At 24.5% G+C, this 17,552-nt stretch overlaps 1 protein-coding gene across 1 annotated transcript; it reads left to right on the top strand.

Annotated features, from left to right (window-relative positions):
• Nucleotides 1-3,341: 3,341 nt before the first annotated feature.
• LOC112598850 (protein zer-1 homolog) lies at nt 3,342-12,325 on the top strand. The gene is made up of 10 exons (XM_025345490.1): nt 3,342-4,692; nt 4,772-4,911; nt 4,972-5,123; nt 5,203-5,405; nt 5,476-5,653; nt 10,873-11,034; nt 11,088-11,249; nt 11,317-11,466; nt 11,526-11,778; nt 12,012-12,325. Exons 1-10 carry the CDS (start codon nt 3,920-3,922, stop codon nt 12,191-12,193), a joined length of 2,355 nt encoding a protein of 784 aa, XP_025201275.1. The 5' UTR covers nt 3,342-3,919; the 3' UTR covers nt 12,194-12,325.
• Nucleotides 12,326-17,552: the final 5,227 nt, after the last annotated feature.

Here is a 17,552-nt window from a genome sequence, read left to right as displayed (position 1 = left end):
TTGTATTTTAGAGTTGATATTTATTCGCATCAATTAATACAATTGTGATAATTTTTATTCGTACCTACATAATATTTTGAATATAACAATTGGTGCCCAGTAATTTTATTATATCGCGTTAAAATGTTGATTAAAAATTAGTTTACGATAATCATATTTATTACATCCTAATAAAAATGTTTATCATAAACTACGACAGCAGGTAATTGAATAAGATATGTATAATTAAAGAAAAATAAAATAGTATTTGTATAGAATTTTTATACGTAGTACAATTATAAAATGTAAATATAGCCAATTTAGGTATATTAATATACATTAAATTGCAGTTGAATAAATTCCTTTTATGGTTTTTTTTTTATATTTATTATAATGCTATTAAAGTTTTTACTTAAATCATCATCAAAACTAAAACAAGTGCTGGAACAACTTAATACATATAGACATACAGTACCTACCGTTTTGTGTTATATTGTAAAATAGTTGGAATTAAAACTGATAAATAAAATACAAATATTAAAACAAATAATATGCTACCATCTAGCGGATAATTTGAGACTCCTGGCCCAACTTTTTTATTTTAGGGTTATTGATTACACCAGCGGTTCCCAAACTGTGCTCCGCGGAGCCCTTGGGGCTCCGCAATGGTTTCTCAAGGGCTCCGTTCATTATTACACAAAAATGTAATAATTTTAAAATTGTTTAAATTATTTAAAACGAATATATATATGAACGTTAAATATTTCTTGGGGCTCCACGAGAAATTTCTCCATAAAAAAAAGGCTCCGAGGTTGAAAAAGTTTGGGAACCGCTGGATTACACAATCAGTTATTAACATATCGTTACAATTTATCATGATTTATTATAAACATTGTCTACATAGAAATTATGTAAATTGTTTAAACTGTTTTCGCATCTCCCACAATGCTGTTAGATTTTTTGAGCGCTTTTAATGTTTAATTTTTACATTATACCTATATCGTGATAGTTTAAGTCGAATATATTATTTAAGTCTCATTCACCTATGTTGCACTATTCGGAAAACAACATACTCAATTGTACCTTTTTAATTAATAATTAATACTGGCTAAAAGGGATTTAAAAAATATAATTGAAAAATGGAATATTAATTGGTCTGTCTGTCGTGCTAATAATAAAATATGTAGATATTGCTATGTGAAAATTAATTTGATTGTCAATTAATATTTATTCTTTTTTGTTATAAAATATTTTTATCATACTATCTATAAACAATGTTTACAATAAACATAAGTGATGTATTTATTTATTTTTTTTTTTGATTAATTAATTTATTAATACAAAATAATTAATGTAGTATGATAAAATATTAAAAAAATCGACATTTATTTTTATATTCACACTGCTTAAAATTAAAGAGCATCTTTTAGCCATTGATCATATTAATAAGTCAATTTTATTTTTAGAAATTGTTTTATTATTTTTTACAAAGTCAAAAATGAATAGAAAATTCAAAATACTACAAATTCCTGGATATGGTGTATAACAAGCTATTTTATTAGAGGAATATTACTATTTATTTATCTATATCCTAAAAAGTATTATATACATATATATACAGTGGTCGCCGCTTATTATAATCACGGTTAATGTTATCAATCGTTTATTGTTATCGAAAAGTGTAAGTACGGGCCGGATTTATACTTATATGTGTAAATTATGTCGGTTTTTGTAATCAATACGCCGCATAATATTATTAGTTTGAGTTCATAAAATTATAATTTTGTAACATACAATCAAATTTTTCGTCGAATGTCTTATAATAAAGATAAAAATTGTAATAAAGATATAAATGTCTATACAGTATACACATTGATATCACATTTATATCTACCTTTCATTCGTATAGCAATAAGACAGTACAAATACGAACATTTTATCAATGAAATTTTAACGGTAAAAAAAAACATACATCGATAAAAAAATATTGTTCAAGTTAGTGGTGTACATACATATTATACATATTTATTTATTTACATTTAATTTTTTTTTTTTAATTTTAAATTTTCAATTAATACCTACATATGTACTTTATTTATAAATAAATAATAATAAATAAAAAAATTATATTTTTATTAACTATGTATTTAACGTAAATTTTATTATTTTTTATCATTTTTTTAACTTTCGTTTAATGTTATCAATCGGATTATGTTATCAATTATGTCCCGTACCAAAGTGATTACATTAAGCGGCGACCACTATATATATATACAGCAATATATAATATATTCATGTTGTTATTTTTTACAGTATTATTATAATTTCTTGTAATATAAGTATACGATTTTTAGTATAAAGGTGAGTCATATAAGTATACGTAACGAGACTGAACTTTATAATAACATTCATAGCACTTAAGTATATTAAATAAATATAAAATATTTTATTAAATAATTTAGTATTGTTAATTTTTATTTTTGGATTGTTCTATAGTAAAATTATAATTTTTAACTTAAAAATGAAGTAGGTATGAAATAAAACATTTTTATATTAATGTATTATTTTAAAAACTATAAGCCAATATTAAAAATTAAGTATTTTTAATCGTGTTATAAATACCAAGTGTCATAGGACGACAGATATTCTTATTCGAACTTAATATTTTTATTTTTTATGTAATTGAGTAATTTACATATATCAATATCTATTCTCTCAAATATGCTAGTCTGTAGCTTTACGATTTTCTATAATTATTTTATTGAATCTATTCGGTCATATTTTATCATCTTGTTTGACTTTGACTGTCAATAAATCGAAACAACAAAAAATAAGCAAATGCATTAGTATTACATATATACTTGTGTTTTATTTATCAGCTTAGTGTCTAGATATCTTTCTATTTTTATCGTATCCGCTGAAATCCACAAATTCCCATGACACTTAAAAGCATGATCTATGATTTCGTGGTAGTTTCAAAGTATAATATTATTTATTGTGGTTTAATGATGATAATAATTTTGATATTGAGATCTTTTGTTAAATCTTAAGCCAATGGCGTACCGCAGGCGAGTAAATTACCCGTCGGACGTTTAAATTAAGCATTATTTCCGCTCTTACAAGCGAAGGTGAAAGGGTTTTTCGACAAGTTATTATTAAACGGTCGACCTTTGGGAATGTACTGTAAACAGTAAACACGATGTGGGCCAAGGACCGTGACCTGTGAATAGTGTATTGTGTATACACTTTGTCACTTTCCGATACCTTCAGACCAAGACTTCCAACGGTTTTTAAGCGTAGAATTCAAACTTATCATTTCACACGTTGAAGATTAACGCGACAAAGGACTACTACTCTCTCTCTTAGTCGCTTTGCATGCACGAACTGTGTCTCTCTCAAGCCACGGTGTACCGATCGAGATTCCCAGATATTTTTCATTGCTTTATCGGCATCACTGACGGGCGCTGTGATAACCGGGACAGCTGATAAATTGTTATTGTTCGAGAACGTTCGCATTTTATTAATAAGAAAAAAAGAAAAAATAGAGTAAGATATTCCAATTCTCGTTACTTAGTGTTAGTATTGTTTTGCAATATTTCCTTTCTACCCTATTGAAGTAGTCATGTCAATCAAACAGATGCGTTTTTAAGCAGTTGATAATTAGTTATTTAGTTATGTTCAGTTATTGTTTTGTAAGCCACCAGTAAGACTACATTCGAATTTCGTCGTCTGCTGCATTGTTTCACGGTTTCAAATCTACTCGTAAGGTTTGATAGATTCAATACATTCCATTAATAATTATCAGACGATAGTAAAGAATTTTTATTTCCGCTCTAAATTTAATTGTATTTTAACCATGCCCTACGACTTCTCGTTTTTTTTCTACAATGTTGGTGATCAACTTGCATAGGTTGTGAACAATTTGATCGTTCTCAATATTATGAACCAAACCGAGCGTAATCTAATTCCGATCAAGTTCAAGCACAAAGAGGAACGGGTCCCAGAATCTCTGTTCTGCCTGTGTCTGAAGTATGTGGCACGGAACTTGGACACACTGTGTAAGGAAATGCCTGATGGTTATATACTGCATGATGGATTAGCTCTTCCGAGTGAGATATGTGAACCGTTCATCGAGACTTATCAGAACAATGGTGGGGAGATTTTTGACAGATTTGCTCATCTTTTCAAAGATGTTACTAGGACGAACCTGAGATCAGTGCACATAAGTAATTCGAGTATTACAGATAATGGCCTTGAGTACCTGTTGTGTCACGAACTAAATGAACTATCACTCATTAATTGTCAGAATCTCACGATCAAGTCATACGTGAATATATTTCAACATGCTGCTAACCTTCGTTCGTTGACCATTGGTCCAAATGTACAAATAACTCCTTTTAACAAGCCGTCAGACATTGAACTAATTCCGGAAAAACTCCTTCCCTCAACAATCTACAAGGAGGCGCCTAATCTTAAACATTTTGTATTGCGAGCAATCTCAGAAACGCCGTTTTCCGTTGATAATGTATACCTGGAAGCCATGGTTAACAAGTTTATACATCTGAGAGTCTTAGACCTATCATACTGCTTAGGTATTGGCAATCTGCAGTGTGTGTGTAGGCTCACTAGCTTGCATACTTTGATATTGTTCGATGTGCCTCATTTGCAAAATAATGACGCAATACTTAGTGTTTGTGCATTACGTACATTGGTGTAAGTAACATCTATATTATAATTTAAAAAAAAAGTAAATTTCATTATATTTTTTATAAGTGTAAAATGGTGTTTCCAGTGTTTTAGATGTTTCACAAACTGAGACTTTCCCAGATCAAGGTGTTTACAATGATGAAAACAGAGTTTTATCATTACTTATGCATTGTCTACCAAATCTTATGTCTTTAGATATATCTGGCACAAATTTGGCTGGAAAAGGTAAGTTAAGTATTTATTCTTTTTTTATGTAATATATTTATTATATATGTGTCATTATAGGTACTGCAGAACATTCTATGTGCGAGTCATTGAGTGGCAAGAAGTCAGATATTCCTGGTTTAGAGAGTCGAGTAGACAATCCTTTAGAATTTTTAGGTTTATATCATACTCAGCACAATGCTTGCAGGCGGCATGATATTCCTGCAAAAATTGTAATATATTTATAATAAATACATTTGTTAAATTTTTATCAAATAAATGTGTTAATGTTTTTTAAAAATTTTTATATAGATCAGTGGTGATGCTAGCGAAGAACAGATCTTTAATGCTGCTGCTTCATGTATGGACAAACCAAAACTACTTCAAAACATTTTAAATGATCTTTACCACTTGTTGAGGTATGACCAGTGTACACAAATTGATCGAGCTCTTGACATAGTATTAGAAGCTCTTACCAGATACGTCAAAGAAAAACTAATCCAAATTTCTGGGAGGTTAATATTCAATATTCATTCATTTAAATTTTATAAAGAGTATATTTTTAATTATCTAATCATTTTTTAGTGCAACTCTATTTTATATTGTGAAAAATAAAGATCGACCATTACTATTAAACGATATAACAGTTAAACGACGAATTATTACAACACTATTAACTGGAATGGATTACCATAACTATGATGAAACAATGATGCGGAATGGATGTTTGACTTTATGTCAATTGAGAATACCTCAAGATGTGGTAAATTCAATTTGTTTATTATAAAATTATTATAAACCAAAGAAGTCGATCTGTTATATAATAGGTTTCTTAAAATTATAAATTATAAATCATTATATTCAAAAATGGTTCTGTGCAGAAATTAGTGTCAGAAAATATTTTCAAGAATAGTTTTATCATTATTAATGATTCATTTTTTATTTTTTATACCAATAGTATATTGAACTAAAAAACTTTAATCCCATAAAAAAAAAATGTTTGCCTTCAATTTGATGTTTATTAATTGCTGTAATAGCCCCTAAAATATCCAAACATTTGTGCTACACATCTAATCATGAACTAGCTAAATCTAAATAAAAAATCAATGCTCTAAAAACTTGCATAAAGTATTGTGGTTTTCTTCAACTAAAAACGTATAGTATAAAATATAAATTAAATAACTATATGTATTAATATATTATTTTATGACTGCGAATTAAATTAATTCATTATTAATTTACTAAAAAAAAAAAAATTGATTTAATTTACTCTAATTTATTATTAACATATTATACTATATATTTTTTATTTATTTATACAAAAAAAAATCAATGATTTTGAAATACTGCAGTAATATTTTATCAAAATAAATATTGTTTAAAGTACAATTATAAATTTCGTGCTACACCCTTCACTTTTTGTTGTTCATAAAGTGTGTTGTGATGCATATAATTTTAGAGGTTGTGTTGTAGATATGAATAATTTGGAGGAATTTTGTAATAAATATTTGAGTTTTAAAAAAAATTTTCAATAAGAATTAAAAAAAAAAAAAGACAAGATAAAACTGAAAATTACAAATGTCTTTAAACAGCTCAATTAAACTAAATTATTTTAAAAATTATAAAATCTAGAAAAATTCAAAAGTAATATTATTGTAAGTTGGAAAATTCAAGTATTGAAGATTCATATTTTAAATTACAGCAAATTTGGTATAGCATAAAAATTCCTGTTTTCATATATTTTTTTTCAATTTTCCTTATTTAAAAATGTAGATTATTTCTGCTCTCCCTCTCCCACACCATTTAAAGAATTTATAACTTGATTCAAATTGCTTAATTTTGTTTTAATTAAAATAAATGTTTCATTAAAGTAAATAAGTAACAACCTTAATGTATAAAATTAAATTATTATGAAATATTTAAACATTGCAAATAATTTGAGATAAATTAAATGTGTACATTATAATATTCAAACCAGGAAGTTATTTGAATTTTTTTGGATTGTTTTATGCAATATGCGTGTATTACCAAATAATTTTAACACTGGAAAAAAAAAAAAATTACTTATTTTTATAAATTTTTGGTTGAAATGTGAAATAAACTGGCTTTTCTTTTATACTTGATAAATATTTTGTGAAATGTATTTTATACATAAATTTCAATAATTATAATATCATGTATAGATTTTATTAAAATTAAATACAATTTAATTTAAATAAACAAACTTGAGTTAACTTTAAATAAAATTTTTTGAATTTTAATATACCTTATGTAAGTTTAATAATAAATAAACATAATAATATTAATGGTTCTGTACTATTAATATTTTGTGTTTATCATTTTTAATTGAATACAAATATAATTTTTTAGGTCTATAAAGTATGAACATTTTGACTATAATTATAATTCATACTTAAAGATAACTTAACCTTGAATTTTGATTTTGATTTGGAAATTAAAAGAAATATATGAGATGACTCATATTGGCATCTATTCAAATTTATAACCCTTTCATTATACAATTTTATATATGCAATACATGATTTATTATATCAATTCTAAACTATATTTTGAAATATTTAATTTTTTTAATAACCTTTTCATAAATTTGTTTATAAAGAACTATTTTTTTACTACTTTTTATTTTCTATGATAGAAAATGTTTCATGACTGATAATCGAAAATATGTAATGGTTTTGAAGTAAATATAATTAATTTATATTTGAATAAAAAGTGACCTTAAATCTATATTTACTAAAGATAATTTACATTTTAAGTTGAAACATGGTACATAATATGATTAAATTTGAAACCATGTCTCATATGCAAGAGACTATTTGTTTTTTTTGTAGTTATGTTTAATTTACGATTTAGTAATATAAAGAGTAAATGTGTTGATTTGGTTTAATAAGTATGACTATAAAATTTGTCACATATTTAAGGGGAAAATGCTTACTCAAAAATAATACTCGTTTTAGGATTTAATTTCAAGTTCAAAGCAGCAGTTAAATGGATTGTTTTTTATTTTATTAGGTAATATTATATGAATATAATGAAGACACTTTCTAGTGTTCTATAAACCTGCAATAGTTGTGATTTAATGTTTTTCAAAATATTTTTTTGGCTCTAGTATATCATTTGTACTATTCAAAACAAATTAAATGCTATAGATTTTTAACATCCCTCATATTTTTCATCTCATATATGTGAAAAAAATTATTTAAAAAAAAATTAAAATTAAAAATACTTATTTTTTATTACTTTTTAAAAATTAAATAAAATAGTAAAACTTTTTTTTACTTAAAAAAAATGTATTTAACAAATTTTAAATTATTCAGTTTTTATTTTCCTTGATATTTTATTAAAATATAAAACAATTAAAATAATAATGTTATGTATGAATAAATGTGTTATATGTGTATATATATATAGTGGTCCACGTACAAGCAACCATAGATGGTAATGTACAGTAGCTTAAAGTTTAATTAATTAGTCAAAAAATCCTTCTGAGTGTTTTTATTTGAAAATTTCTAAGTCAAAATAAAATCTTAGATTAGCATGAAGGTGCTCACTTCTATTTCTTATAAATTATGTCTGAAAAAGATTTATCTCAGGTTCCCCTTTATAGATCTTTTCTCCATTTTTGTTGGTTGTATCCCTTTTGGTCAAATAAATTGTATCGTCATGTTTCCATGGTTTACACATCTTTGAATTCTAATGTACATGAATTGACCCTACTATCTTATGATGTACATTTCACTCCTAAATTCTTTAGATTATAATTGTGCACAATCTGCATTTATCTGGTTAAAACTATTGTGTAGTTATGTGCACCTATGAACCACATTATTTCTATATAAAATGTATTTTATACTTTATTAAAATAGAAGTCATTACATGTACAATTCTGTGATATATTGATGAGTATAGGACAACGTTTCTTAAACTGTGGGTCGCGAGAAATTTTTTAATTATACAGATTGTAAGAAATTTATGTTTTTATAAATTGTATAGACTATAGAACTATAATAATAGTATAAAGTAACATAAGAATTATTACAATTATTATCATTATAAAGTAGTAAATAAGTAATAAAACAATTTGTTTTTTGAAATTACTTTTTTGATTCTGTAAATGTAAAACTATGGGGGTCGCGATAGATTTTTGGAAAAAAATTTGGGTCGCAGTCCTAAAAAGATTGAGGATCACTGGTATAGGACATATTAGGTCTATCTATAATTAAATATATTTTTGTCTCATTTTTTATTAAGTATTTAAATATTTAAGTCTACATTACAGTATCTGTGTTACATTATAATATATAAGAGCACATATTATATAATTAAAAATTATTATTCATGTACTTTCTTTCATATAATACTATATACAATTACATATGCATTATCCTTACTAAAATATTTATTGCATAGTAGTTTTGAATGTTTGAATGAATATTGTTGTTTAATGTAGCATATTTTCACAAAATAGAATTTATAATCAACAAATACATTTAAACAATCTTGTTAAATGAATTAAGATTATAAAGTCTAAAAATGTATATAGTATTGATATATTAATGATTCTTACACATTGTTATTGATTATATACATTTAGGTATAGATTCTATTATTTCTTTGATTGAGCTTAAATGAAAGAATGCCTTACTGCTGGCTTTAGACAAATTATTTTATAGTATCAGGATTTAAAATCTTCTATATTAGCTTATTGAAATTAGGATTTGAACTTACAGCATTTATAATTGTCAAAATAAGCGCTTGAATACTACATTATAAGTACTCAAATGAACATTTAAAAATATTAAAATAAGAAAATAAAAGTTCAACAAAAACAATAATCACAATTGTTTTTGTGACATTGTTGAATTTTTAACATGAAAACATAAAAAAAAATGTCATTTTTAAAAACTTAAATTTATTTGCTCTCTTCAGTATTTCTAAAGATATCAATTTATGTTATACTTTTTATGAATTTTCTAAAAAATAAATTTTAACTTAAAAAAAACTGAAGAAAAATTAATTAATTAAAAAAAAAGATTTATTTTAAAATATTTCTTATCTTTTTAATTGTATTCAATAATTAAATATTTTCTTAAGTTAAATAGAATAAGTATTTTTAATCCTAATTTTACTATAAATACATAAAACCAAAATCAACAATTAACAATTCTAGATTTTTGTCAGTATGGCCCATATCATAATTAAGCAGAAGTATGCAAAAAAATCAAATTTAATATTATCAGAAAAATTATATAAAAAAAAAAGCAATTTGTCTGAAAAACTATTGAATTAAGCAAAAAAGAGCACTTTTAAATGTTTATTTTGAATCATTGTAACATGACATGTGTTTCCCTAGTACTTTACTAGATTTTATGTTAAGGCAAAAAAATAAACAAACGCTTAAAGCAGTGTTTCTCAAACTATGGGGTCGCGACTCACTGGTGGGTTGCAAAAATTTAATTATGTTTGTCATCTAATGTTTAGAAATATTTAAAACTTATGGCTCATTACCTAAGATTATGTGATAAAATAAATGTTCATTGTACATGTTTTTCTTTATTGTGAAATTCATAATATTTAAAACTTGATTCTCAATTCTAGATTTTCCCAACTTTCAGGGAGCACGTTAAATAATGCACACACTATTGGCCCCTGTCAATAGCAACTTTTCTTTCCGATTTATTGAAATCTGAAACAATAAAAACATGCAGTAATTTTAATTTTAATAGGTAAAAGTTAATAAAAACTAAAAGTAAAATCTAATGTATAACACCATGTATTGGAATTTAATAAAATATGTTATCCGTTTTTCAACTGTAATTTTTTTTAGTAAATATTTATATACTTAAATAAATTAAAATTAAAAAAATTAATTAATTTTAAATTTATTAATTCACAATATTTAACTATTGACAACTTTATATTTTAAATAACAAGTTAAAAAATTATAATCTTAATTTTCAGATGTTTGAGTTTAAACGTTTAGTTCAAATGTTACTACATATTGTATCCACTAGTGACCATGAAGGGTTTGTACAGAGAATCGGTATTTATTTACTAAACTCAGTTGCATGTCAAGTGAACAACAAGCAAAAAAATGAACTTGGAGATGCTGGTGCAATTAAGGTAATTAAAAATAAATTAATAATATGTTGATAATTTAAAGCCTTTTTTTATAGAAAATGATGGCAATAATCAAAGATAGACTTCATCGAAGAGTTTGCGATGATGTTCTTGAAGTTGCTTGGTCAACAATGTGGAATGTAACAGATGAAGCACCAAAGAATTGTAAAAGGTTTCTAGATGGAAATGGAATGAAATACTTCCTTGGATGTTTGACTGTAAGTATCATAATTATTATAAGAATAACCTACTGTAATTTTTTTATTAAATGTTATTTGCTTATAGACTTTCCCAGATAAAAATGAACTGATGCGAAACATGATGGGTTTACTGGGTAATGTTGCCGAAGTGAGTGAGTTACGATCTAGACTTATGCAAGGACATTTTATCAAAGTGTTTTCTGACCTTTTATTTTCAACACAAGACGGAATTGAGGTAACCGTACAATTAATTTTTTATACATAACAAAAAGCTTAAACTTCTTTTTCATACAGGTTAGTTATAATGCTGCGGGAGTAATTGCACATTTAGCATCAGATGGTCAAAAATCATGGGTTATAAAAACACCATCAAGATATAAAGTATTAGATCGTATGACTAAAGCCATACAAAATTGGAACTTGGATGCTGATCGAAATATTAACTATCGTTCCTTTGAGCCAATATTACAGCTTGCACAAGTTAGGCACACACCTCAGTGTGCTCATTGGGCAGCATGGGCTCTAGCAAACCTCACTAAAGTATACCGTAAGTAATAAGTATATTATAGTTTTATTACATTTTTTAAATATTAAAAAAAAAAAAAACAGTTATATTATAATATTATTGTTGATGTTTGTTAATTTAATGAAAATGGTTTAACTGTTTGTTTTTTTTTTTTTTCAATTGTTTTATATAGTTTTCCATCATTTTTAAATTACATATTACAATGTATTATGATGTGTAATAAATTAATAATTATAATAATTTTTGTTTCTTAGCTGAAAAATACTGTTCAATTGTGATAGCTGAAGGTGGTTTGAGAATCATGAGTGAACTACTTGAAGAAAATAGTCTACTTCAAGATAATCAGCCCCCCGGGGTTATACATAGTCTAGCTCAAACAGTCATTAACCAATGTCTGATGTATATGAAAAACACTGTAGAAGAATCATCTCCGTGAAAAATTTGTGAGATTATTATTTTTCTTTTCTGTGTACCGCCCAGTACCTATAAATTCTACCAAAATTGAATGTTTAATTTATACATTTAAACCTTAATATTTTTGAGAGATGTAATTTTAACTTTATTGTATTATTTCTCATGATAAAATGTTTAGAGTATACAATTAATTTAATTGATATTTCAATAAACAAAAAAAAAAAAAAAATAGAGCCAAAAACTAACTAAATTGGTAAAATTTAATTTTTTTTTAGTACTTACATTATTATTATTATTATTTAGAAATGGTAATAATAATATTAATATGTGTGAATGATGTTTAAAATAGATACTATGTTGAATGTTAAATGTTTATACATGTATATAATATATATCTATGTGTTATATTTATATACATATATACTATATAGATTATCATAACTATTAAGACGCACTGTCCTTTATATATTATACATCATATAATCTAACCAATCTTTGAAAATTGTTTTTATTATTATTATTATTATTATTATTATTATTACTTCTGTGTATTTAATTATTTTGTTTTTATATTATTTAAATGATTGTGATCACTACTAAAATATCATAATTTAATTGCATTTTATAATAAAAAGTTAACACGCTATACCATTGTAATATTTTCCAAAACGAATTTATACTTATAAAGTTATTAAAATTTAACTGAAAACTAGTTTCAATTTGTATTAACTTAAACAGCATTATGAATATGTTGGGTGCATTATCGTGTTTGTCTTTATACGTTCCTGTCTTCTACATGTTATGTATATATATATTATAATAACATCTATTAAAACCTTAAAAATCATATAACTATTGGCTATTGAAATTATTTATTCAACTCTAAAAATATTGATAAGAATAAAAATTTTTGACTTAGGACAAACACGGTATGGCGGCTCGCTATATCTATATATTCTTTCTTTGATTAAATTTAAAACATAATTGAATTAAATAGAATGTAAAAAAACACAAAATTGTAGCATTTTATTTTTGATTCATTATTATTTTAGATATTTTAATGTGGATGTAAAATTATGGATTACAAGTATCTCATTAGTAAAAAAAATATATATCTCAAAATTCGTTTTGGAATATAAAGAATTATTAATAGATGTTTTGCCAGATCATTTTGCATTTATAGTACAAAATTTAAATATAATCTATTTCTATTCTTTTAAATATTGTTTTTAAATGGCCGAGTTTCAGCTTACTAAAAATATTCCAATTATCATATTTTACTTTTGTTATATATATTATTATTAATTATTTATTCACGTGTAAAATAATTATTGAAGGATGTATTCATTAAGTATACATAAAATTATGTGTGGAAATTTTAAAATACGTTTAGCCTGGTTTCTGATCATACAAATTCACATCATATACCACTACTCTACATTCTAGTTATTTGGTAATCAATTTATTTTGTCTCTTATTATAAATGATTTTAAGTCTATATAGCTAATAAAATTTTTAACGAAATTGTTACATTCCAACTCTGGTTCATAATTATTTTTTGTGTTTCACCTTTAATGTATTTTGTGTCTGAAAATTCTTATTGGTATTTTTTTTTTTATATAGGTACTCCACTTAGACTGCTTAAATTATGAAAATGTAATACATAACTAGTAGTTATGTTTTTTTTAAGTTTGTTTTGTTTTTACTCTAAATGTCTTGTTGATTTGGTTCAAGCTTGATGCTTATATTGTAATATGCATTAATGGGTTTACTAGCCATTGACTGCCACTTAAATAAAAATTGTTTGTGACAGTTGTGTTTAAAAATGTTGTATAATACATCATGTATGCATTTCAAAATTAAATAATTGTTTTAAATTGAGATGTATAACTATATTTAAGAGGTCTCAATAATTACATTTGGATGTTGGTATCAGTATTGTATAATTTGACTATAAAGTAAATTATTTGAATCAATTGAAATCAATTGTTGTTTGAAGGTTGATATGTATTAAAATATTTGAACATCTGAGGTACCAGACAGAAATGTTACTATTATAATTAAAATTTAATGTTAAAATATCATAAATAAACTTCTGACTAGTCATTATGAATTTTTTAGATATCTATATTACTTTATTATTTTTGCTTACCAATTAAAAATAAATTGCAACTTATGTCTAAATTATATGTAAATATTTTATTTATTATTTATGATATATTATTAACATCTTCTAATTTAAGAAGATAGGTAGGTTTACTTTAGATTATCCATGCACAAGGAAAAATTATTAAGCAGTAAGTATTAATTTAATCACTCTTCTGTTCAATATGTTCCTTTTCTTTTTTTTAAATCTGTAAGATTGCACTATTTTATATTTATAAATACAAAATATATCTATACATACTCCATTATTTCAGTTTAACAAGAATTAAAGCTGTGTTTGTTAGTTGTTAAGAACTTAAAACTATAGACTAATATGATTTAAAATGTTTAAAAATGTATTTGGTCAATTATCATTATTTTTAAAATCAATAAATTCTGCAGAAACATTAAAAAAATAAATAGTATTTGTACAAATAAATTACTACTCATCTTTAAATTATTATTTATAATGTATACTTATAATTCTTACAATAACTGTATTCTTAAATTATATTATATATTATAATTTTTTAAATACTTAGATACCTATCTAATAATCAATATTACTAATATTATTAACATAATAGTAAATACCTATAATATACTTAGTTGTTTTGTACAAAAACATGTGACTGAATGTTTGCTAAAATAAGTACCACAGGCAACAACATTTACACTAAAATTTATAAGTATCTCATCATATACTTTTGTACTGCTTTTAACTACTTTAGGAAAGTACCCACTTATTTATGGTTTTAGCAGAGTTTATAAACATTGTATCTTATAAAAATTATTTTATTTTATTATGTCCGATATAATGGTACCTACATATTATATTATTATAGTATTTACTTTAGATTGTACAATTATTAGTCTCAATTTGTTCAGTTTAAACATAAAACTAAAATAGATTTTGTTTGATTATTGGTTACCTATTACTACCTAATTGAATTTATTATTACAGTGTAAAAAATATATAATATGAATGTAAAGCCTATAAAATAGTGATTTGTCTCGAAATAAATAATATGTACTTACGTCACACATATAATTTAAGTAAAAAAAATCGAAATATTTAGTTTTCTTAAATAGGTACTATAGGAAGTAGGTACCTAAGGTACCTACACAATTAAATCATTTGGCACATTCCAGATCATAGTTCAGTAAGTTTGTGCAATAGTTAAAGCCAATCATAAAAGTTAAAAACAATATCTATCTTTATTTCCGGTTTCGTCTAAAGTCCATAAACAATAATACCTATTTTACATAATTATAATTTTTTTATCTTTTATAAAAATAATTAACTGAACATTAAAATAAATTACTATAAAAACATATTTTTGAATATTATAAAATATGTTGGTTACTATTTATCTGGTTATCTTATTTATTAGAAAGTTTTATTCGTTATCGTTGTCCCTCCCTCTCCGGATTCTAAACTAGCCCACTTTAACAATAATTTTATGTACTAATTTAAATACTTTATGTATTTTTCCCGGTCTAATTTAAGGTTATATTATTATACTTATAGAATATTATTAAGGAACTGAAGTCACCACCCTCTCTGAAGATTCTGTTTATTTTCGCCAATGCAATGATTAGACAACTGGAAGGTCGTAAAAATAGATAGTACCTAGGTACTTATTCAAGGAAAAAATGTTTAGTAGAAGTATCAAGTCAGAAGGTTGAAGACTACTTTTAAACATAGAAATTGTAGTATGTATATATTGTTTCATCTAGTAATTGTTATGTCTCATTAAAAATAATTCATAGCATTGATATTTTGGTGCTTTTATATAAGTGTGACAAAAATCTATTGAAAAATAGAGGAATTTATAGCAATCATTGTATCAGTTCTTGAATACTTGAAACGTTCACTGTAGCTATCTATTAAGTCTTACATTTAAGACTGATCTGAAATATTTTTTAAATAAATTCTATAATTTTAAAGCTAAATATATACACATATGCCTACATATTTTTAGATTAATTAATAACTATCAAAAGATTTTCCGAAAATTCGTTTACAGATACAACTAGTGTCTGATAATTTTGGTCGTTGGATAAAAGATCAATTTAGAGATATAAATATCACTAATATATTACTATACTTTTATAAGGTAAATAAATTCAATTATTTGTTAGAAAGTTAAAAAAAATATTCAATTTAATAAATCATTTTCACGCTACCTTCATTAAAAAAAAACAGTGTGTTATAACCAAATTTTTTTTTAGAAAACTTTATATGCCCGAATAGATTATACCTACTGAATTAAATTTTAATTTTAATATTTAAAACGGTTAATTATTATACGAAGCTATAATTAAGGTGGCGATGGTTGGCATGTTCCTTGTAGACAAATCGCGCAATTGATAAACAAGATTATTTTCCAAAATGTAGGCTACTTTGGTTATTTAATTTTTAATAAAACTAGGACACCTATTATATATTTTTTTTCAGGATGTAGAATGCTGAAATTTGAAACTAAAAATGATTTTTGAAACATATGATTTTTTTTATGAAATGTAGATATAGGTATAACGTGTGTATCCAAATCTACACTACATAAGGTACCTACTTCATAACCTATTAGCCAACATGGGTAAATCTAGTTTCTCTCTTAGATAAAGTAATTATACTTGTTTATTATACTAGGTTTTTAAAAATTAATGTCGTCAAAGGCCAAAGTGACAAAGTGACGCAGTCTCGCGTAATAACTAACGAATAACGATCAACCATTTCGTTACTATAAGGACGTTATTTTTATATTCCGCTGCTTCACAACTAAGTCTCACTATGTTTCCTTTCACTCCAAGTTAATCCAACACAATAATCCATTAATAAAATGCCTATCTTCTCTTACAATCAAGGGTGGATTTAACAATTTGCCGCCCTTATGCCAAAAAAAAAAAATTACTGCTCTTATTTAAAAAAAAAATTACCTTTGTACAACAAAATTTCCTTACATGATAATATTTTCTATGTATTATGCAATTATTTTTTTCATTTAACTAAAGTTCAATAAAAACGTTTTGATTCGAATATAGTATTTTCTCTTTATTCTTATTATATAAGAAAAAAATAATAAATTTATTAAATAATTATTTGGTTATATAAAAGTAGTTTTAATGTTAATTATTTATTTTTAAATTGAAAAATTTAAGAAAAAAATTAAGTGTTTTTCTATAGATAGATACAAGAATAAAATTAATATTAAATACAATTTTACTGCGTA

This window comes from Melanaphis sacchari, unplaced genomic scaffold, assembly GCF_002803265.2.
Source record: "Melanaphis sacchari strain LSU unplaced genomic scaffold, SCAv2.0 Contig4_pilon_pilon, whole genome shotgun sequence".
Classification (NCBI taxonomy): Eukaryota; Metazoa; Arthropoda; class Insecta; order Hemiptera; family Aphididae; genus Melanaphis; species Melanaphis sacchari.
The sequence above is the reverse complement of the archived record's forward strand: the minus strand, read 5'-3'. Positions and strand labels throughout refer to the sequence as shown.

Coding starts and splice junctions, on each gene's coding strand:
- LOC112598850 (XM_025345490.1), top strand. CDS start 3,920: ATGAACCAAACCGAGCGTAATCTAATTCCGATCAAGTTCAAGCACAAA. Junction 11,250..11,316: donor ACTTCCTTGGATGTTTGACT/GTAAGTATCATA, acceptor ATTTGCTTATAG/ACTTTCCCAGATAAAAATGA. Junction 11,467..11,525: donor CAACACAAGACGGAATTGAG/GTAACCGTACAA, acceptor TTTTTCATACAG/GTTAGTTATAATGCTGCGGG.